Source organism: Sordaria macrospora, chromosome 1, assembly GCF_033870435.1.
Source record: "Sordaria macrospora chromosome 1, complete sequence".
Taxonomy (NCBI): Eukaryota; Fungi; Ascomycota; class Sordariomycetes; order Sordariales; family Sordariaceae; genus Sordaria; species Sordaria macrospora.
In genome coordinates this window covers 4,611,301-4,632,459 of record NC_089371.1, presented here as the reverse complement: position 1 = coordinate 4,632,459, position 21,159 = coordinate 4,611,301, and the positions used below count along the sequence as shown (strand labels likewise).

The 21,159-nt window shown below is 53.2% G+C and overlaps 6 protein-coding genes across 6 annotated transcripts; all 6 read right to left on the bottom strand.

Moving 5' to 3' along the window:
- Window positions 1–405: 405 nt before the first annotated feature.
- SMAC4_02943 (uncharacterized protein) lies at window positions 406–1,846 on the bottom strand (the record flags this gene model as incomplete). Its single annotated transcript, XM_003348401.2, has 4 exons — window positions 406–845; window positions 923–1,210; window positions 1,283–1,481; window positions 1,560–1,846. The coding sequence occupies 4 exons, from the start codon at window positions 1,844–1,846 to the stop codon at window positions 606–608; spliced, it is 1,014 nt and encodes a 337-aa protein (XP_003348449.2). The 3' UTR covers window positions 406–605.
- A 139-nt stretch (window positions 1,847–1,985) lies between these two features.
- Window positions 1,986–3,454, bottom strand: SMAC4_02942 (uncharacterized protein; the record flags this gene model as incomplete). Its single annotated transcript, XM_066089864.1, has 2 exons — window positions 1,986–2,572; window positions 2,706–3,454. The coding sequence occupies 2 exons, from the start codon at window positions 3,452–3,454 to the stop codon at window positions 2,044–2,046; spliced, it is 1,278 nt and encodes a 425-aa protein (XP_065945696.1). The 3' UTR covers window positions 1,986–2,043.
- Window positions 3,455–4,577: 1,123 nt separating this feature from the next.
- Window positions 4,578–7,270, bottom strand: SMAC4_02941 (uncharacterized protein; the record flags this gene model as incomplete). Its single annotated transcript, XM_003348399.2, has 3 exons — window positions 5,913–7,270; window positions 5,688–5,813; window positions 4,578–5,612 (listed from the first exon to the last, which is right to left on the bottom strand). Exons 1-3 carry the CDS (start codon window positions 6,042–6,044, stop codon window positions 4,578–4,580), a joined length of 1,293 nt encoding a protein of 430 aa, XP_003348447.1. The 5' UTR covers window positions 6,045–7,270.
- Window positions 7,271–7,561: 291 nt separating this feature from the next.
- SMAC4_02940 (uncharacterized protein) lies at window positions 7,562–8,997 on the bottom strand. Its single transcript, XM_003348398.2, has 3 exons — window positions 8,696–8,997; window positions 8,551–8,639; window positions 7,562–8,480 (listed from the first exon to the last, which is right to left on the bottom strand). Exons 1-3 carry the CDS (start codon window positions 8,904–8,906, stop codon window positions 8,070–8,072), a joined length of 711 nt encoding a protein of 236 aa, XP_003348446.2. The 5' UTR covers window positions 8,907–8,997; the 3' UTR covers window positions 7,562–8,069.
- Window positions 8,998–11,958: 2,961 nt separating this feature from the next.
- Window positions 11,959–13,610, bottom strand: SMAC4_12600 (uncharacterized protein). Its single transcript, XM_003348397.3, has 3 exons — window positions 12,813–13,610; window positions 12,510–12,688; window positions 11,959–12,397 (listed from the first exon to the last, which is right to left on the bottom strand). Exons 1-3 carry the CDS (start codon window positions 13,419–13,421, stop codon window positions 12,334–12,336), a joined length of 852 nt encoding a protein of 283 aa, XP_003348445.2. The 5' UTR covers window positions 13,422–13,610; the 3' UTR covers window positions 11,959–12,333.
- Window positions 13,611–14,044: 434 nt separating this feature from the next.
- Window positions 14,045–19,813, bottom strand: SMAC4_02939 (uncharacterized protein; the record flags this gene model as incomplete). The annotated part of the gene is made up of 5 exons (XM_066089863.1): window positions 14,045–15,804; window positions 15,873–16,082; window positions 16,158–17,583; window positions 17,758–18,532; window positions 18,590–19,813. The coding sequence occupies 5 exons, from the start codon at window positions 19,811–19,813 to the stop codon at window positions 14,268–14,270; spliced, it is 5,172 nt and encodes a 1,723-aa protein (XP_065945695.1). The 3' UTR covers window positions 14,045–14,267.
- Between the last annotated feature and the right edge of the window lie 1,346 nt (window positions 19,814–21,159).

The window sequence follows — 21,159 nt, the reverse complement described above, 5'->3', positions numbered from 1 at the left end:
AGGCAGTCAGGTCCGTCCACGTCTCACCTGTTTCCCGGTTGAGGTGACCGAAGAACCAGTTCACGGCCTCAATGTGCCAACCAAACAGAGAAGTTTCAGATCGAGATCGTTACCAACCACCTCACTTTGTGCCGAGCCGACGCCTGTGTGCGGCGTGTATGAGCTTCAGCGGCTGCTCTTGATAGGGCAGCAGGGCAAGCGGCTGACACGACGTCTGGCCAACCAAGACCAAAATAACTCCACGATTATTGACCGTGATGAGTTTCTCGATGAGTAACAATCTCGGCCCATTGATGCTCCCTTGCTTCCTTTAGGACAGTCGTGGAAGGACCCACGTACGAATCATTTGACTTGATCCGGACAATCAAGAAGCCACCGTCCCTGGCCAACTTGAGCCATGATTCCGGCCAATTCTTGGTAGATAGTTGTATTTCTAGTTTTGTCTATCAAATCCGTCACGCCATATATCTGGGTAGCAACCCTAAGCAATGTCCAACCATTCCTAATGAGGGCCTTAAAGAGGTTGCACATCGGACGCTTTTTTGTAGAGCTTCACCCTAGAGGCATTTGTGCGTCGTCATTCTCCCAATGGACATCTTGATCGCTTAGCGTTCATTCGCGAGACGTCTGCTCTGAACCTCTCCAAGGGCCTTGGTGCCGCTCAGCACGGTGACGATGCCCACCACGCCAGCAACGGGAAGGACATGGAACAGGTTCCAGCTGGTATAGTACATGAAGAACACACCCTCCATGGCCACGATGGAGCCGAAGAAGGTGACATGTGACAAGGGCGCGGTACCGAGAGCCTTGGTTAAGTGGTTGAGGTTTGCGCCGAGCAAGAGCCACTGCCGTAAAGAAAAGTTAACGTTAGCATTCAGCGGCGACAACTCCGTGTATATGGGACCAGGGCCATGTAACTCACGCTGATGAAAAGAGCCGGAACTGTAGCAGCCACGACAAGGGCGAAGAACAGAGAGATCACCTTGGGTGGGCTCTGCGGATCGGCGCGGAAGATGTGGTGAATCTCGGGTTTCTTGCCGTAGCGAAGGGGCGCTTCGTACTTGGGCACTGGGGCGTTGGGATCCGTCTCGAGTTCGATGTCGAAAACCGGGGTGTTGACAGCGCGAGCTTCGCCGAAGGAGCCGATGACGACGGATGCCTTGAGAGGCTTGGGCGACAAGAGGAATTGGACGGGGAGATCCTTCTGGGACTGTATTGCGCCGAACCGTTAGTCTCCAAGCTCTCAGCGATTCCATCTTTGCCTTGCCATGAAGCAACTCACAATCGATACCACCGCCTTGCCGGTGTCCTTGACCGTCAAGGGGAAGGGAGCCTCAAGGCCAGTCTCCTGCTCCTTGATGGTCACAAAGGCCTGGTGTGGCCGCTTTGCCTTGCCATCTTCCTTCGCAGTCAAGATGATCTTGACGGTATCGGTGCTTCCAAGTCCAACGGGTTTCGTAAGAGGGGCCTTCTGGCTGAATCTGCGCAAACGGACGTTAGCAATTGGTGTTATGCGGAAGGGGCATAAACTTCACGATGTTGCGGTTGCGCGAACCTACTTCTCCTTGACGGCATCACTGCCCTTCTTGGCAGCAACCGACACACTGGCGTCGTCGAAGCTCCAGGACGAAGCTGCCTGCACAGCGCCCGCCGCAAGCAGCAAAAGTGCCCGAGTAAACCGCATCTTTCTTGATGTTGTTAGGAGCTCGTTTCGTAAACAGAGCACACTTTCAAGGGGAAAAGCGCAATGGATTCGGAGATTCGTAGATGCGCTGGGGTGAAACTTTGGAGCACTGCATTCAATGAACACGTTCAGCTTCCAGACGGCGGCCAGAGCTCCATGCATAGCGGACGTACCATGTCCGCCAAGACCATTACGTGGAGGGTAATTACTGTGCTCACACCAGGGGTGCACTTTGTCCCCATATCACTTACACATTCCGATGATCAATATCGTGTAATAAGGAAGACGTTTCCATTATATCTGAGTGTCTTCTGTGTGAATGAAAAAATCTAGCCAAATCTACCAACCCATCATCATCGCTAAAGCTCATCTTTCTCCATGCCGCCCTCACTACCCTTCTTCTCTTCCACATCACAACTTCCCTGCGCAAGCACCCCATCGAGATCCATCCACTCCGCCACAAACGCCGTCATGATCTTAGCCCAATCCCTCACAGTCGGCAAATCCAGATGTTGCCCATCGTCCATCATGGTATGCCACACCGGCGGAAACGGCGTGGGTATGACATGCAAGACCTTTACACCGCGTTCCATGAACGGGACATGATCATCCTGTATATACCCCCTCGTGAACCGATTATACGGTTTCTTCCTATCCGGCAGGAAGGGAGAAGCGGGAGCCGTTTCCAAAAGCCCCAGATTTCGTAGTCTGTCTTCGATTTTCGCCAGGTTTCCGTATGCGCCGTGCGTGTCCCAGAAGTAAGAGGGGATCCGGGGGTTGGACGCCCCCAAGAGGTCAAGGAGTACGAGCAGGCTGATGGATTCCAGCCGGTTGGAGTGGGTTGATGAGGCCTCGTAGGGCGAGGATTCCCAGGCTTCGGCTAGTGCTCTGTTTTTTTCCAAGGAAAATAATGGGTTTATTAGTATGCATTCCCAGAACTTTCACCTCGATCACCACAGCAGACACCAGCAACAACAGCAACAACAACAACCCACTCGCAGCAGGAGCAGTAACCACATACCTGGAACCATAAGTCGAATCCGTACTCGTCCACCTTTCCCATGCCTCCTCACCATCAAACAACACAATCTGGACACCCTTAATATCCTCGTCTTCTTCCTCTTCCTCTTCCTCTAACCCGCTACTATCCACCATCTCCTTCCTCCTAGTCATAGCCCCCTCCCACCTCTTCGTCAACCCCGAATCCACCCCCCTAGCAACCGCCATCAAAACAGCACAAGGCGCCGCACTGTCCACGGCCCCAATAAACCCCTCCGGCCGGTACAGTGAATCATAATGCGCCGCGAGCGTCAACCTCTTCACGTTCCCTTCCTTTTTCGCATCCCCCTTGACCCAAGGTGGGTCCCTCCGTAAAATCAAATTCGCAAACGGGATTTGCTGGTCTCCCGTTACGGGAGTGGTGGAGGTCGAGTTCTGCCATTCTAAAGTCCAGTCGGGGAGTTGAGTACTAAAAAAATCGACAAAGTGATTTTGGACCAGGCGGGAGCCTTCGGTTCCTGGGACGCGGGGGATGAGGATCGGGGCGAGGAGGGAGTTGGACTCGGGGTGGATGTCGAAGTCAGAGGGGGGCGCGGAGGGGATGTGTTGGAGGCTGCAGGTTGAGAGGGGGGTGTAGGCGTGGACGCCGAAGGGAGTGGTGATGGTTGTTGTGAAAAGGAAGGCGGAGAGGAGGCGGCGTGAGAGGGAGGTTGTCCGTGAGGAGCGCTGCCTTGGGTGGTTGGGCGTGTCAAGCCCTTTGTGCTGTGCCATGGTCATTATTCAGCCCCGAGTTGTTGTTCCGGACAAGTTCGCTTGAATCGAGATCGTGTTGTTGTTGTTGTTGTTGTTGACGATTTAAGTTGTTTTGGGGGAAAGTCTTGTTGGCCGGGTGACATGAGGTCGTCTAGTTCCTATGTTGTTCGTTCAGAGTTCCGTGAGCCAAAGTTTGTCACAAAATACCCTCCAAAAACCGATGTGAATAAGAAATCAAACACCGGGGAGCTTTCGTATCATGGTCTGTAAATCACTGTCGTTGCTTCATATTGTAAGGATTTAGTGAAGTGACTCTTGACAAAGAATGATTCTTCGTCCAGACTCAATAAGGGAAGGGACGGGAGCTCTCGACGGACAGGGATGGTCCGGTACCTGGGGCTCTAACCCCCTGGCCGACTTGGTGCGGGACCCCTAGAAATAATGTGCGGGGAAAGGGGCCAGATTGCAGGAAACAACACCAGATCCTGGAGGTGAGGGACCAGGGCGGTTCTGTTAGTGCGGGTTGTGAGCTTCTGTTTCAACTTCTGACCATTTCAAACATGATATCGAGTCAAGGAAGGCGATGCTGACGCGCACAAAGAGAGTGCCGATGCTTGGGTATTGCACATACCCCGAAGGTCTCAACAACCATACCCCTGTAGACTGAGCCTCGTGAAAGCCCTTCGCTCATGTAAGATCCAGCTTCATTATAGAGCCTTTCTCGACTCTGTCATACTCATCCCTCATCCTTCATGAATCTCTTTCCGTCCCGATAATATAGTACATCAAAACCACCGACCAACCCACCCAAGGAGAGCTGTCCACGGCTTTTCCAAAACGCCCGCCCTGCCCTTGATCCCAACGATCCCATCCACCATTTCATGTTTCTCTTTTTGGTGATTTTTCCAGACATTAAACCCCCACAACCACGGGAGCATCCGATGTATATATCCCAATACCAATACATTCCAGTCTATATGCGAAAGGCAACGCTGCACACGCCAGTCTAGCCAAGTGTCGGCCGCTCTATGGTGTAGTTCGATTCTAGTATATATAAGCTTCTTCCAAAGCCAGAATCAAAATAGGTGCAAGAAAAAGAATTTTGGATCTTTGCGTTGCTTTGATGCTTACGCGCCGCCCCTTAATCCTTCTTAGCGGGGCCAACAGGAACGGCGGCGGCAGCCTGTGCCGCGATCTCCCTCGCAATCTGCTTGTTGGCCATCTGCTTCTCGTGGGGAATGGTAAGGCAGTTGATGCCAAGGAAGTCGCAGATGCTCGTGGTGACCAGCCAAGCCCAGCGAGAGTAGACGATGAACGCAAACACCAGGTAAGCCCAAAGGTAAAGGTGCTCGAATTGCGCGGTGACAGCAGGAAGTCCAAAGCGGGGAAGGTTTCCGATGAAGGCACCTCCCACCAAAGGCCAGAGCATGACAGTCCAGAAGGGGAAGGGCTGCTTGGTGAGATGAGCGAGAATCATCTTGGTGGTCATGCGGCCAAAGACGAAGCACATGCAAACACAGAAGAGCACCAGGTGGTTCTCGGCCATCAGTGTCGAGTATGGGCTATAGAGCCAGGCACCAACGCTGAGGGTAAAAACGACGATCGGAGTCCACTCGAGGAAGACCGGAAGAAGAGGCTCGTTGCGCGACAGGCGAGCATTGACGACATTGATGATGCAGAACGGAATGTGGAAGAACATGGCGCCAATCAGGAAGTAGACCCAAATGTCCTGGAAAGAGGTGTCGCCCAGGTTCTCTTCGGTCAACCCGAGGAAGCTGAACAGGTGGAGGTTATCGGCCAGTCTTTCGGTCCAGATTTCAGGGCCATACCACCCGCTGATCGCCATCAGCAAGCAGGCGATAAGAATTCCTTCCGTAGGTCCGTTGATGTATCCGAGGTAGAGGGTATGCGTGTGATATGTTTCCCAGGTCGAGAACCACATGGGCAGGCAGGGGCACAGCGCAGTGAAGACACCGGCCTTGGTGGTGCCCAGACCCATAGCGGCGGTTTCGAGCAAGCTAGCGAGTGTGCAGTTGAGACTGTCGATGCCATGGTCGAAGAGCTCTCCCAGGCCGCTGGAGGTTCCGGTGCGTCTCGCCTGTTTGCCGTCGACATTGTCCATCGTCTGGTATGCGAAGAGGCCGAAAGCGAAGCTGAAATATAACCACGAAGGACCCTATACGGCAATACCAGGTCATCGGTCAGCAACGAAGCCACTTTCCGTTTTTCGGAGCGTTCGCGGGTGACTTACCGGGCCAACCAGATCTGGCATGAATATCAGTAGGAGGCCGACATTAGCCACAATGAAGCCGAACCCAATCAGGGTCACCATGTTGGGGGCAACCCATAATGGTAGGAACTCGACGAAGGCATTCCACTATCGCCCCGAATTCTTAGCATTGATGTCCTTCACACTATTCACAGGCCTTCTCGGGTCGAGGGGACGCGCGCGCGCGCGCGCGGAGGGCTGACATACGTAGGGCTTGAGGATGTAATTGGAGACGGGCGACTTGTCGACGGCCGAATATTTGTACGTCTTGAGATGGATAAGCGCCTCGTCCGAAACGCATTCGGCGGCGGCTTTCTCTGCAGATATCGAATCCTTCATGTCAGCAAGCTATCTGGAGGCAACAACCGACTTGAGCTCCCTGGTGGACGACGACGTAACGAAGATGATGGCAATGACATGGACCGCGCAGTAAGTAGAAACTCGAAGTAGTAACAAATCTGCGGTTTCGTGGTGACATGTGCACCAGGGCCCAACTGTGCAAGTGATGGACGACTGAAAGAGTGGGGTTTTGGGCAGATGGCATCCGGGCGGCCTCGGGTGAAGGGCAGCCACAGGCAACTGCCTCACCTGGACAAGGCCGGCGGGGGCAGGTAAGTTGGCAGCAACCAAGGCAGGTTGTTAGGGGGACAGGATGGATTGTTAGGGAAAAGGTAGCGCACTGTTACTTCTGAGCAAATTGGGAGTGGCCATTTTGCTCGATTTGCCTACCACAGCCAAAACAGCCAGGCAAACACAGGGACGGTCGGGTTGGTTTTCGTAGTCGATTGTCCGCCACTTGAGACCGAGTTATGCGGGAAGCCGTGCCTGCAGTGAGTGGGAGTTGTTGTTTATCGGACAAAATTTCGAGATCGGGTGACGGGAGGGCGGAGTGAGCGCGGGGCGTGATGTTTAAAGGAGTTGTACCGGGAAGGAATTCAAGGCTGCCAAATCGACCACCACGAAAACAACTCTTTGCTTTTGGGAGCAAGGCTACAAAATCCCGAGAGGAAAAAAAACCGGGGGGCAAGTTTGGCGGTGACGGCACTCCAAACACAAAAACATTTGTTGTTAGGAGGCGGCGGAGGATCATGCCTGGCTATGTATACTAGGCAATTTTATTCCACCTTTGCGGTCCCCAATCCCTGCGGTTCCACACGAACGAGTCCCGTCTCAATCTCGAAGTTTTGAATCCTGCTACAGCTGTTCGGGGTTCTATCACGACCCGTACCCCTTAGTGTACGAGCTGATAATTCGCTGGGAATGGGTGGGCTTCATCCAAATCTAGGTCTGTGCCTATTGTCGTGAAGGTCCAATCCCAGGCATCGTTTGAAACGTATACACATCCGACGAAGAGGAGGGTGTCAACGGGCCGTCCTGCCAACTGTCTCTGTAAAACTGCAGTCCCTGAGATCCACGCGCGCGGCGGCTGGGCAGGATCTGCACCCCCAAACCGTCCCAAATATTCGCTGGCGCGCCTGTTCAATACTGATACGTGAAAACCCCCTGTCCATGACGGTTGCTTGAGGCAGTCACCGCCTAAACTTTCAATCGACGATGTGGATTTGTACATCCACATATATACTTCCTATGACGCTTTGTTTCAGTGTGATCGAGCTTCTACCGAGTAGCAGCCTTACCTATTTTTACAGACCATCAAGGTGCCTGCAGAGCAATCCAACTCGGGACGGAATCATTACTCCACAGTTCACGTGCAACTAGGTACCTACAGCTAGCATTGCAGCAGAAACTCGGATGGCCTACTGGTCGAGCCGGTATAGCCTGAACCACATAACAGACTGAAGGCCAAGCAATGACGGACAAGATAGGCGAAGTTGCACAAGATGATCGATGCCGAATCAAGAAGGTATTGTTGATGATGATGTGTAACACAAAAATAGACATTCCACAATTAAGGCGTGTTGACTACAGTAGTCATGTACATAAGACTAATAGAAACGCCGCGCAACCGCTTGACAAAAAATGATTTCCTTTTCCATCAAAAAACCCGCAAGGATATGCCATTATAAAGCTCCAGAGACGCCATAAACAAAAAGACAGAAATGTCCATGCACTTGTTGAAATATTAGGGTGGTGTTGATGATAGTGTGTCGTGGCTCTCCATGAGGGCATGTGATAGATGACACCCTCCACAGCTTCATATCCTGAAGAGCTCCCTTTTCAACCTCAACAGACTCTGCTGCTGTCTATAGAGCAATGAATGCTCCGAGTTTCGTCAGAAGGTGAATTTCAACAGGTCTTCTTCCTCTTATTGTGAAGCCGGTTTCCCGCCTTCACATTCGATCACCACTAAAGGCAAGCTTGACGCGCACCCGGTACGATCGCAAACGTCAACAACTCTCTAGCTTAGAGCATGACGGCGAAACCAGCAAAGAGACCGCCGAAGAGAAGGGTCGCGCCAACCGACTCCAACATACGGGGAGCGGCGTTCTTCTTGTTGTTGTTGTTGCTCGAATCCTCGCCATCGGTGCCATCGCCGGCAAGTCCATCATAAACGCCAGTGCCTGTGCTGGAAGAGCTTGGGCTGGCGGTCTTGGAAGCAGTCGCCGACGTCGTGGTCGCGTTGGATCTCGTGGGTGACTTGGCACCGCATGGGTTTTTCTCGGCACAGTCGTTCTGCGCAAGGTTGTCGCCCATGTTTTCCTGGATACATTGCTGAACATATGTGACGCAAGTATGGTAAGGAATCGTCAGAGTGTACTCGTCCAAATCGGGAACTTTGCCGTTGCCGCAGACGCATGAATATTCAAGGGTGTCCTGATTCAAAGGTTAGTATCGTTACAGAAGATACACCGTTCAATTTCGAGAAGCTTTATCATCCACATACAGAATTGCACTCGTTTTCCTCGATAGGGCCCAGGTCCTCTTGCTGGCAAATGAGGGGGCAGTTGGCTATTTCGTTCAAGCACCAGGTCTCTGATTGTCCGGTTAGTACTGGGAACGCTCCGATGGACGACTTGCTTGGGACGTACTCTTGATGCCAATGTCGATATTGCTAGTGTTGACCCAGTAGTCGGCGGAGACAAGGGTCAAGGAGCTGGCAAGAGCCAGAAGGGTAGTGGTGTAGGCAACCATTGTGAAGATTGGTTTCGAAGTATATTGAGCGAGTGGATGGGTGGTTGGATTGTTTAAGTTCGTTCGCTCTGTACAGACTAATAATGGTGAGCAATCATGCATCATCATGGAACGTCTCGATGTGACAGAGAGACTGGAATTTGATCACGGCGTTGTCCGGATCTTCCATGACATGCCATTCGACCAAGAGAACCCAAACAACTCTCAAATATGATGGAAATTAAAGCTCACTTACAGGAAACTCGGAATGTACGGGGGAGCACGAGCAACGACAACGACAGTGGACGGTCCTAAACTGAACTTGAAGAGATCCAAACGGAAACGAGAGCAAAAAGGTCAGGCAAGTAAAAAGGTCAGAGCGAGGGACAGCAGCGCTTGAGGTCTTTAAGAGATCAGGAGAATATCCTAGAAGCAGGCCAAGGTCCCAAGGGATCTGGAAGGAAACGACCGGATTATGGGGGAGATGAGAGGAAGTCACTGGGGCAGTGGAGATAGAGGAAGGAGCGGAGAAAAAGCGTGGAGGACGAGGGAAAAGGGAAAAGGAGGCCAGGGTACCCTAGCAGACCAAGCATCAAATTGGACTGACAGATTTTGATGGCTCTGGATGGATCATCAACTCCCGTGGCTGCTCCCGAGGCCCAGAGTCCACAATTCGAGCTCTGAATGAGCAGAGCTGGTCCATTCTCCCCCATCCCTGGAGTGTTGCATCGCGTCGACGGTAGCGAACTTGCTGGGGCAGGGATGTGGTTACTCCACATACGGACTCTTTGCACCGCCGGTTGTCCAATCACGGTAAGTCAATTCCGCCGCTAGGAGGCTGGATGCCCATTTCTCGTGTGATGGGGATGGACTTCTGATCGATAACTTTGATGGATACGGTCCGCTGGAACCTCCACGGACGTTCCTTGGGTATGATCGGATGAACCTTGTGGTGTTGTTCTTGAACATGCTGTGCTCTTCAAGTTGTGTAGAGACCGGCATGAATCGTCATGTCCGATTTGGTGAACATGAACATTCAGAGAAACTTGGGATGAACCCCAAAGTTTGGAGCAAGAAATAACCCATGATGTTGCCTACTGTCTTGGATATATCTGGCCTGCTTTAAGTCTAGTGGTAAGACCCGGTCTAGAGGCTTATTCCCATAATTTTAATTTCAAAATTACCGGGAACAGAGTGACCAGCATCAACACGCATCTCTACCGATAAGGTTTACGGCGATTGACACTTTTGGAGGTGCACAACTGCCTTGACCGGCATGCACCGAGCGTTGCGGCGGCCGGTCTCCAATTGCTTTGCCTCTGGGCTTGCTTGCACTTTGCTGATGATTGCTGCTGTGCACTGTTGATCCACAATTATTCTCCCGGATTAAACATCTTTCTGGATATCAACAACACCGGGTTCCAGGCGGCAGAACAAAGAAACCCAAGCCAGTACCCAATCGATGGTGGTCCAAACATGAACGCTTGTCTCTTCAAACCCACACGTCTTGTCGGCAGCAACGACAACAACAACAACAACAACAACAACAACAACAACAACAACAACAACAGCCTGCGGCTTGCGGCGTTCTGATCGTCATCTTGCTAGGTAGGTAGGTATGGGGAATGGAAAAAACGGCAAGCAACTCTTCTATTGCATTGGATACGGCTGGCCCGTCATAGGTAGGTTGCATTCCTGAATGCATGCTGCAGCATATCCATAGTCCATTGCGTTATGAGGGGCCGCTCGGAGGCAGCAATCATTCATACGAGGTTCAGTTATGAAAAAGTTGCCCAGCCCGAGTGATCTGAGTGAGGACTAGTGTCAGTGTGTGAATTGGAGATGGAACCCGACCCGTTCGGGGGGCGACGGAGTTGCCTCGAGGGTATCAACCCCTTCTTCTCGCCTGATACGCCAAAAGGGTATCGGTCGCCGTGTTTGGAAGCGGGAAACATGATTTTTCAACTTTCCTGTAACCAAGGGAGACTTTGTTGTTGTTGTGCACCTGACGGTGGGATTCCAGTGGTTGTGCGTATTTGCATCGAGACACCTCGTATTAGTTTGCTGTGTGGCGATGAGGCACTGGGCAGGCAGCAAGTGATTCAACGGCGAAACCGGGGAACGGAATGGCGGGGACACCTCACCTGCCTCAATTCATAGCCGCAACAAACACATTTCTGCATCTCCACAAGTCTGGCCCTCGACAAGTACCTAGCTGTCTGTCATCAGCATCATACCATACACCTCTCCTAGCTTTGTGGATTGGTTTTTTTCTTCCCTTATCTTTAAGAATGGCCGCATATGGCGTGGTACAGCTGCCCGTGATTCTCCACCGCCGCCCGAGATGTCCGCCTTTTATTGTTCAGAAAAAGGCGATGGCTGGATCAGACAAATGATCCGATACCGATATTTGGCCATCCGATCGATACTGTAAATACCTAAAACATCCCAACCGTAAACTGCTCCGACCGCATACAAATGATCCGCAGAAGATCCCATGCACTGACTGAAAAAGAACTGAAGGTCCTCCAAAGTCATCGCTCCCCGCTTTGGCAAGCTCGTTGGCAAACGCGGGGTTGATGGACCTCTCTCGTGCTCTCTCTTTCTCGACTTATAAGAAGTGCCAGATCTACCCGATGATTCTATAGTACCACAAGTGCCTATCCGTACTCCGTACCAAGATACGAACGATTTCCACATTTTCGAGCACACCACCAATCCACACCCGAGCCATCACCATTCCTTTCGTCCACTCACAGACAGACTGCTTGGTTGATCCGCAAAAGCGGCTGAGAGCTCCTTGATTGTCTGGCCCGGAGCCCGGCACGAGCCCGGATCTACGCCCGTGAGTCAGGAAACGTCTAGAGCTTCTTGGACATGCCGGTTGAGAATAACGGCCGAATCCACTTTGCACAAGGCAAACCGGCCCAGGCCCCAGAGGCAACTTTGAGACTTGATCTCGACAACGAACTCTTCTTTAGACCGATGAGCCGGGCCTATGTAGCGGCGATATTTATGTACATAGGGTACTTGGTATCGTAGCTACATGGCATGGGAAAGGGAACTGGCTCATGGTCCATCTTCCATTTCAACACAAGACAGCATCATGAAAAGTCCCGGAAAGTGGAGTCTCTCCAGCATCTTTTCCACAGTATAAACACATCACTGTCGATCTTATTTTAAAGCCAGTAAAACGGTTTAGGGACTTAGGATGGGTCCAGCCGCTCTACTTCAAACATTATCATTCAACATGTTTTCCCACGTCCGTAGCATCTACTGTGGTAGTTCATCTGATGTCTTGGCTCTCAAAGAGTCTCGACTCTCGGGCATATCCCATCCCGTGCGTCCGTGTCCGTGTCCGTGTCCGTTCAAACTCATCATCGTCCGCCATCGTCATAACCCATCCAGCATTACCCATGAACAGTGATCCAGCCCAGGAATTATTCACAAATTACCATTATGTACCTCTTCCGAGTCAAAAGTAGTAGTAGTAGAGTTCGTTCATCATCTCTTTCATTGCGCATTATCCGTTTTTATCGTTATCGTCATCGTTATCTTAGGAAAAGAGAAACTCCTTCAAAACAGGAGACCCAGAGAATTCCGGGTTGAGTAGAATGCAGCTGTTGTTGTCACCAAACAGTTAGCGACATGTATGTCTCCAAAGCCCCGAGGGGCGAGCTGTGAAAGGGAGGAAGGAGTCAAGTCATCTGGGGGTAAGTAGACAATACGTACTTTAAGAAATACTGCAGCCCCGCCCTCCTCTTTTCGAGAAACTTGGGTTGGAACCTGTGTAAGATGCTCTTGGGAGGTAATGGAGGTACAGCGGCCTCGAAGTTGGGAAATGTCTGGACGAGCCGTTTCCTGAGACCGTCGAACTCGGAGTAGCGCTTCCTTATGTTCATTCGCGAGCCCTACATGTAATTCAACAAATAATGGTTAGTCAAAGTAGAAGTTATTTCCAACCTCCAAAAAAACAGTTCGAACACCGCCGTAGCAGTCAGCCCTGGAGATCCATATTGTTGGATGGATACGCACATTCAAAGTCTCAACCCGAATATTCCAAACCACAAACGCCCCTATATTCGCCGTCCCCCCATTCACCAGTATGTGATCGACAATATCCACCTTCTTCGCCCAACACGCTCGGTTGCGGTCTCGCCCATAGACATTCGCCCCGTCCGGCCCGTCGTCGTGCTCGTTGTCCTGCAGCGTGATGGCGCCCAGGGGCAGATCGCTTTCCGCCGACACGCTTGACATGGTCCTTGTATGCCGTGTTCCCAGTCCCCGGTTGTTGTTTGTGTTGTGGCCGTGCGCCCAGTATGGCGGTGACGTTACTGATGGCACTAATGGGGAGGTTACTAGCTCGGACGAGGCGTCGGCATCGTCTTGGGAGATGTCTACTGAGCTGGAGCCTGCGAGGTTGTCGTTGTCTGAGGAACCGGCGTTGGAGGATGGGGATGTTGGCTGCGCTTGAGGTGGGCGCGCGCCGGTGGTTGGCTTGCCTATTGGTGTCGTGGGTCGCAAAGGTAGCTCGTGTCCATTCTCTATTACTGCCTTTCCTCCTTCGGCACTCCTGTTACGGGCGAGCTCCTGCTCCTCCTCCTCCCGGTGTCGTTGTTGATCTGTTTCCGTGTCCGACGCCATTCAAGCCATCATCTGCGAAAACGCAGTTGTTCGGTAGTTTCTGATATCTCTTTGCGCCTCGGTAGATCGTGACGCAAGGATCGATTCTGGATGTTGCTGGCTTCAGGTTCGTATGTGCTTCGAAGTCAATTGATGTGTGCTTTCGGGCTCGAATCGAATTGTAATGGAAGAATCGCGGGTAGGTCGTAAAGCCCGAAGGGGTGCGTATGTCGCGATTGGGTTGGTCGACTTACGAGTCTGCGATAACCAGTCGGCGATAGGACAGGGATATGGACGGTTGAGTACTTCGGAGGTCCGATAAGTCGGAGGGTTGGAAGATAGGATCAAGAGTCAAAATAGAGATGGGATTTAATTGTATGGGACGATCAAGGCGAGGGAAACAGGATCAAAGACAGATTGCGCAGTTCAACAAGTTCCCGTCCCATCGATGTTCGTCATATCGCATCCCCACCAAAAAGAGCGATAGCGGCTTATCTGGGCCTCTGTGGTTGCGACCAATCAGAAGCATCGTCCTTCGTATAGAAAGAAGAACATCGAGAGATTCAGCGCCAGCATTGAACACATATCTTGAGGGCCAGTTGATCAGAGCATCGGCTCTGCAAAGAAGTATGCAGCTGGTTTGGTGAGAGTATGCAGTCATCAAATCGTTAAATCGTTATCTAGATACCTTATGCATCTGTACCTGCCTATGCTTCACATACATCTCATCTCATTTAAAGGACATGACCGCATGAAACCCAACCCACGACTAGTAACAATGAAAGCAAGTCCAAATCCTCGGTCATAACATTACACACCCACATCCCAGCCCAGCACATCCCATACTTTTTGTATCATCCAGATAGATCATCGCCCATTCCTCTTCAAACTCAACAACCTCCTAATTCCCCCACCACGACCACCACTATTCGGTTTCTCCTTGTACTCCTCCCTTCCCATCCCCATCTCCATCCCAGTCTCCTCCCGCTCCCGTCTAGACTCCATAAAAGCCTGCAATTGCCCCTGACTCAACGTATGTTCCTCCCCCACCATCGCATTCATCTCCGGCTCATGTTCATGCTCATCGTGCTCAAGCTCATGCTCATGTTCATGCTCATTATCATCGCCCTCGTACTCATACGAAAGCTTGGGTACCAGCAGTCGGTACGGCACCGTGCTGCCTCCGGGGTCACGCGGACTGATCTCCACGTTGAGCGTGACCTCCAGCGCGCCGTCGGCCATGACTTGCGGTATGGCTTCTCCGCGCTTTATGGCCCGCGCACCGCCGCCTGTGGTTGCAGAACGGAAGATGCCGCCGCGGGGGGAAGGTTGGGAATACGAAGATGCAAAGTCCCGTTCTGGTAGGGAGGCGGATGTTGCTTGTTGGGACTGTTGTTCGAACATGCTGCCCATGGGTCCACCACCACCACGTCCACCGGTAATACTACCGGCACTTGCTCCGCGCTGGTGGCTGCTACTACCGGAGACCGGCTTGGCAGTGAAGTAGCTCTCGTCACCGGCTACGAACTCGCTACCACCACCGCCGGGCACCGGGGGAGTGTAGTCACCTCCTCCACCGCGCAAGCCTACAGCGGCAGACATACCGCGATCACCACCACCGCGGATCTTGGGAATGTTATACTCATCGCTGACATGAGCATAATCATCGTAGACAGCCTGTTCATCGTCCGACTCGGCGCCCCAGGTCCCGTTGATACCGCCGTCGTCGACGCGCGGCCGCTGGCCGCTAACGCTACTGCGACGGCGGAAGAACTCGCCGACTCTGCCGCTGATGGAAGAACCCGAGAGCGTCCTCTTCAACAGCCCGGGCGGCTTTCCTGCTGTCGCTGGGCTTCCGCGGCCGCCGGGGACGACTTGATCAGCGCTTGCGCTTGGGCCGCGGCGGGAGAGGGTGCGGAGCAGAGCGTTCGAGATAGGCGGGCGGGTGCGATCGCGCTGCACGCTGTCCGGGCCGCGGTAGGCAGGGCCTGATTTGCTTCGTGTTTTGGAGAGGGAGAGGCGGCGCAGGAGACTGGGTTTGTTGGGAGGCAAGCCGTAGGCGTTGATGTCGTTTACGGACTGGCCCGGCGTGGAGTCCGGTGTGCTCCCGGGGGTGTACAGCCGGATTGAGCACCAGTTGCGGTGCGGAAGCAGGTGCTTGTTGTTCCGCGGCTTGCCGTCGACACCTTGTTGGAACATGGGGATCATGTCTTCGTCTGTGTCTCGGTCGAAGTGATGCACCTTGTTGCGTTTGTTGAGCACGTCCGCCAGCATATCCGGAGGCGGGGTGTTGACGATGGCGGAGCAAATGATGTTCGGCATATACCGGAAGTCCTTGTCCTTCGGGATGCCGAGCTTGGGGTTCGAATAGAACTGCCCAATGGCTGCCAGGTGAACGTCACCGCTGTGGAAAATGGTCAGCTTCAAGACAAATCATGGACAGTGGTTTTGCGGTGGACAACTGATGCTTACCTGAGAATAGTAACTCTGACTGACTTGTCAGCCGCCAGGTCCTGGAGATCTTCGATCACAATTCCTCGTTCCTCCTTATGGTTCTTGGCTGTCCAGTGATCATCCAAGTCATCCAGGACCTCGACGCCTCCATCGAAATGGTTGAGGAGATTTTTGAAAAGACCAGCCTTTCCAAGGGCTTTGACAGGGTCCATCAGACGAGAAGTCAAGCTAAAAGAAAACCGAGTTAGTATAACAGATCTTCTCCGTCCGATCGTTTTAACTGGAGATCAGGGCGACACTTACATATTCTCAAGCCAGACCAACCTCGGATAAGCGACCGGCACACCGAGAAGGACCAGCAGATGCTCGACCTTCCCGTTTTCGATCTCACCATAACACCGGTCCATGATTCTCTTCCACGTATCTTCCCTGATGACTTCCTCTCGGGTCCGTTCAGTCCGCGTGTCGACTGCCAGTAGCGCAACCTTTGCGCCCAAGAACATGAACATGCTTCGACTGACCTCTTGGATGTACGGTCCCGGCCGAACACCCAGGATCCAGCTTGGCTCGGATTTCTCCGTTTCGTCCACTACGCTCTGATGCTGAAAGAGCATATAGTATTTGAAGGCGACGTTGCCAAGGCCCGAGAACACCGGCGAGTTCATGAAATGGTGCGGGTAAGAACCAAAGCCGTCGATGATGTCGTGGTCATCGTACATGTTGACCATGGGAATCTGAGAGGCTGCCATGCTAAATAAGCCCTGGGAGAACCACATGGCGTACCGCTCCAGGTAGAAGCGCTCCAGCTCATCCTGCATTTCTGCGCTGAAGGGAGTGTTGTGCTTGGACAATGGGTTCTTGATCATCAGCCACTCCTTGAAAAGCTCCGTCTCTTGCATGCACTTGTCGTTGTAGATTTGGTCACCACCACCAATCATGACATGGAACGGTTGGCTCTGGTGAGTGTTGAGAACGTCGCGCCACATAGGATCGGGGCCGCTGAACTGGTTGGGATCAACGCTCAGGCTGAAGCCGTTGCAGCTGTGGAACATGATGTTCATCGCCTGCCCCTTGGCTGGGACCCAGAAACCCGTTGCTGGGCCCCTGTTGATCCGGTAGGCAATGCGTTGTTGTTTCTCGCGGAGTTCGACTTCGATGTTGAACCGCCAGAAAGTGTAGCCTCGCTCGGCGTGGAGCCGGAATCCGCGAACGTCCTTGTACTTCCCTGCCTTCTCACCATCGATCTTGGCCCGCTTCTTCCGGACGTTGAAGGAGCCAGGCGGGTCAGTTACGCCGGCTGGAAGAGAGTCAGGCACGCTTCTTGACTTTTCGAATAGCCCGTTGTCGGTTTCGTCCCTGGAAAGATCCTTTCCTTCTTCCAGGTGGTCGACCGGCCGGACATAGAGCGTTTCACCCTTGCGTCCTACCTTCGGATGACCTGCGATGGGGTCGACGTATTCTGCTGCCAGAGGCTCGTCGCCATGTATGATCTTTGGTGGAGGGGGTAAGAGCTCCATCGGTTGAGCGAATAGTCTCAGGGTCGGGGCAATGTCGTATGATGAATCGGCGTCTGAAGTGACGATCATGACTGAGCCTCGCCATATCTCTTTCTCCAACGGCACAACCCCGGGCTTGGGGGAGCGAGTAGCCACACGGTCATGCCGGATACCACAAAATCGAAGCAAAGGACCGCACTTGAGGTAGAGTGGCGGCTTGAATCTTGTGGGAGCTTCACACAGGGGGTTGAGTTAGTACATCGAAATCGTTTCATGGCATGCAAGAGAAGGACGCGGAAATCAGGGAACGCGAAAGCCTCAGATGCAGAGCCAAGGGGACTACCCAGTGACAACGCTACTTGCGATATCACCTTCGTCCGCGAAAAGGGCACGTAGCGATTACATACCATAAGTGTCATCATACTCCCCATCAAAAGCTTCACCTCTCCTCGTCCGTGATCCCCCGGTACCCCGCCTCCGAAATTGAGGTGCGTTCTTATCACCTGCAGGCGATCCATTGCCCAGGTCAAGAAGCGGGCCAGCAAGAGTGCCGACTGTGCCATTCTTCCATTCTTCGAGATACCTTGTCGGTTGAAACTCGCCCTGCCCGGGCTCGAGATCGTCCCGCGCATGATACAGCATGTTTGAGAGATGATGACCCGGTTCAGTATCATCACGGTCGCGTCTAAGATCTCTCCCTTGGTCGTCGAGTCTGACATCTCTCCGTGCCTGGTGATGATGCTGCTGCTGCTGGTACTTGGGTGGGGGAGGATGGTTTGGACCGCCCATGGGCATCCCTTCAACCGCAGCCTGCGGGCTTTCGACAGGAATAATGGGACTCTCGACGGGAGGTTGGGGCGCAGGCTCATTCTGAACCGGGGTTTCTTGCTCCGCCGGTGAGGTGTATGACTGCTGAGTTTGCTGAACAGGAGCCCGATCAATGATTTTTTCCAACTTGACTCTCTGGCTCGCTGCTCTGGCTGGTTCTTGGTTCGTTACTCTAGCCGGCTCCGCGCTCGCTCCGATGGTGATATTGCCGAACTGTTGACTTTCATCACGCCTGACAGCCCTTTCAATTGGTTTCTCCACTGGTTGATGCTCTCGAGCCGCTGTCGCCTCCTGAGCCTCCTGATTTTCTTGGCTTTGCCTCGGCCACGGATCTGCTACCGGCTTCTTCACCACCTTCCTTTGTGTCGGCATGGGGCCCAAGGCATTGTTCATCCCATTGGGCAACTTGACCTCCTGATTAGCTGCTCGCTCGCGGAAACTAAGGTTGCGCTGTGGTAAATTAGAAGCCCTAACACTGGTGACAGCCGCGTTCATGGGAGTCCGCGGGTCAGGCACCTGGGTTCTTGCAACCCGCCCGCTGTTTGCTCCATACGTTCGCCCTTCTTCGGGGGGGTTCTGAGACAGAGGCCCCTTTGCAGCCCCCGAGCCTTGGTCAGGTCTGGTCGAAGTCGTCAAACTTACCGGCATGGTCGACTGGGGTGCTTCCTGGCGTTGATTAACGGGCGAGACCTTTTGGATCTGAACGGGCACTTGCGGTGATATCGTGCTTATTTCCGTCTGCTCGGGTGCCGAGTTCTCTGGGGCAAATTCCCGTGCTGAGCCTTCGGCGGCTTCGACTCGTGGAGTAGGTCCTTCCCCTGGTTCTCCTTTTGCTATGCTGTCCAGGGTCAGCTGGAGCCTCTGAAGTGGTGAGCGGTCGTCTGCGAACATTCTCTGTCGGGTTGCTGGCTGGCTCGCTGACGAGCGCCTAGTACTCCTCTGTAGAGGCTGGTCAACACCAGAAGCCCTGCGTCGGTGGCTGTTTGCTCCGGCTGGCGGTGGCATGTTTCCCGAACGCATCGATCCGGTAACGATACGTTGTGGCCGCCGACTCGTGCTCGCATCCGTCGTCGTGTCCCGAGGTATCTGCCTGTCACCGGCCGGGGTTTGATTCTCGTGGAATCCATCTGAGCCCACGTCTTGGGTCATGGGGGACGATCCCGGAGAGGAATTCGAGTACGCGTTCTGTTGTTCAGCAATGGCAGACGAATACCTGTAGCTCATAGGAGGACCTGGAGGAGCTTCCGGGACAGCAGGGGGCGGTGGGCCAGTCTCGACTGCATAGTCCAAATCATGGTCTTGATTTTGGCTCCTTCGGCGACGGCGCTTTTCTAGGAACTCGGGCGGATACTGGGTTTCAGCACCATAGGGCACTGGTGCCGGAGGAGGGGCAAGTCCCTGGCCCATGAAGCTGGGAGTGGTTGGAGATGCGAAAGGACTGAGAGTTGAGTCAGTCTGGACTTCCGACTTTGTAGTCTGGACAGAGATGCGATTCGGTCTATGGCGGGTCTGAGAGTGGATGTCGAAGGACTGGCGAGAGTCGGATGGGGTTGTCGGCGTCACATCGCCAGACATGCGCCGACTCCGAGGAACCGTAGCTAGTGGTGGGAGCTGGCCCCAGTACGGAGCCGACATTTGGACGTGTTGGTTGTTTGTTTCTTGATTAGTCGTAGTTGTGTGTTATGTTCCCTCGTAAGCTGACCGAAGGCTGATCCCCAGAGGCTGGCTGACCTCGGTACCTGGGAACGACTGGAGGCTGGTAAATATCACGAGCGAGCGGTTGGTGAGATAGCTAGACTAGCCATAACTATAAACAGCCAATGTTGAGCAGACACATGCGCCGTGGCAGTCCAATGTAGGTACCCTCCAGTCTGTAAAGCACGAGCTGGTATGCCAGGAGCAGTTGCTATGCAGTGTGTAGTGTGTCGAAGTCGTCTAGAAGATGTTTACAGCAGCATTGGATCTGCTGTAGGAGTTGTCAATGTCTTTTCAGCGGCCCCACCAAAGAACGTCGAGACGTAGAAAGAAAAGGATCAGCTTGAGGGTCAATGTCAGGACGGGAATCCTTCATGAGATGACGAGTATATAAAAATGGGAGGCCGGGGAACTTGAAGAAGAAGAAGAAGAAGAAGAAGAAGAAGGCAGATTGGAGAAAGAGCTTGGGCGGAGCTGGCGAGGTTACTTTTGGGCGCGAATCAAGGAAGCTCTCGCGATAGGTACAGTAGTGGGAGCTCCGTGTGCGTATGGCTAAGGTATTGTACCTCGTCGAAGGTGTAGATCAAGGGCAGGACTGAGGTACTACCTCAGCTATAAAGATTCAGGCAAGCCAGTCACATTTTGGCGCCGGTCGCTCAATACCATGCCCTGCCATATCCTGCCCTGGACAATTGACTTGAGCTGAATGGTTGCTCGCTGCATGCTGCAGACTTCCTGCAGCGCCTTTTGCTGCAGCAGGGCGGGATTCGGGATCGGACAGTCGGATAGAAAATCCAGTGGAAATCGTCCAACCTCCAGCGCAAACCGAATCACGTTTCAGTCTGCCGTCCCATTCTTCTGAATGGTGCTAACAGTTCTGTTTTGCCTGCCATCTGGTTTCCAAGAATGTGTTCGTCCGTTCTTTGCCCACCTCTCAAGTTGAGTTGACATGAAGCTCAGCCTGGGTTTCCGTTGATTGCAACTTCTGTTGTTTGTGACAAGCGGGTTTGCGGAGACGGAAACTGGAGCTTCCTTGTCGCAGTCGAGTTAACCAAGGAGTGGCAGTCCCGAGAACGAGGCGGGAGATCCCACCCGCCAGACCTTGATTCAAGGGCCGCTAGACTTGTTTGGGCAAGGTGAAGAGGCTGGCCGTCAAGGTCAGGGGGTAAGACTTGGTGAGACGCTGACCGTGAGGTGACCCAAACACAGCGCATGGATAGCCGACAGTGAGCGCCCGTTGCCCTAACATCAACAAGAGTTCTCGCCTTGTGCTTGAGAACAACTGA

Excerpts from the sequence above, each read along its gene's own strand:
- SMAC4_02940 (XM_003348398.2), bottom strand. The coding sequence starts at position 8,906 with ATGATGATGCATGATTGCTCACCATTATTAGTCTGTACAGAGCGAACG. Across the intron at positions 8,640-8,695 it reads TATCGACATTGGCATCAAGA|AGACCTGGTGCTTGAACGAA; the intron begins GTACGTCCCAAG and ends CCGGACAATCAG. Across the intron at positions 8,481-8,550 it reads AGGAAAACGAGTGCAATTCT|GACACCCTTGAATATTCATG; the intron begins GTATGTGGATGA and ends CCTTTGAATCAG.
- SMAC4_12600 (XM_003348397.3), bottom strand. The coding sequence starts at position 13,421 with ATGGCGTCGGACACGGAAACAGATCAACAACGACACCGGGAGGAGGAG. Across the intron at positions 12,689-12,812 it reads TTCGGGTTGAGACTTTGAAT|GGCTCGCGAATGAACATAAG; the intron begins GTGCGTATCCAT and ends AATTACATGTAG. Across the intron at positions 12,398-12,509 it reads GGGCTGCAGTATTTCTTAAA|CTGCATTCTACTCAACCCGG; the intron begins GTACGTATTGTC and ends TGACAACAACAG.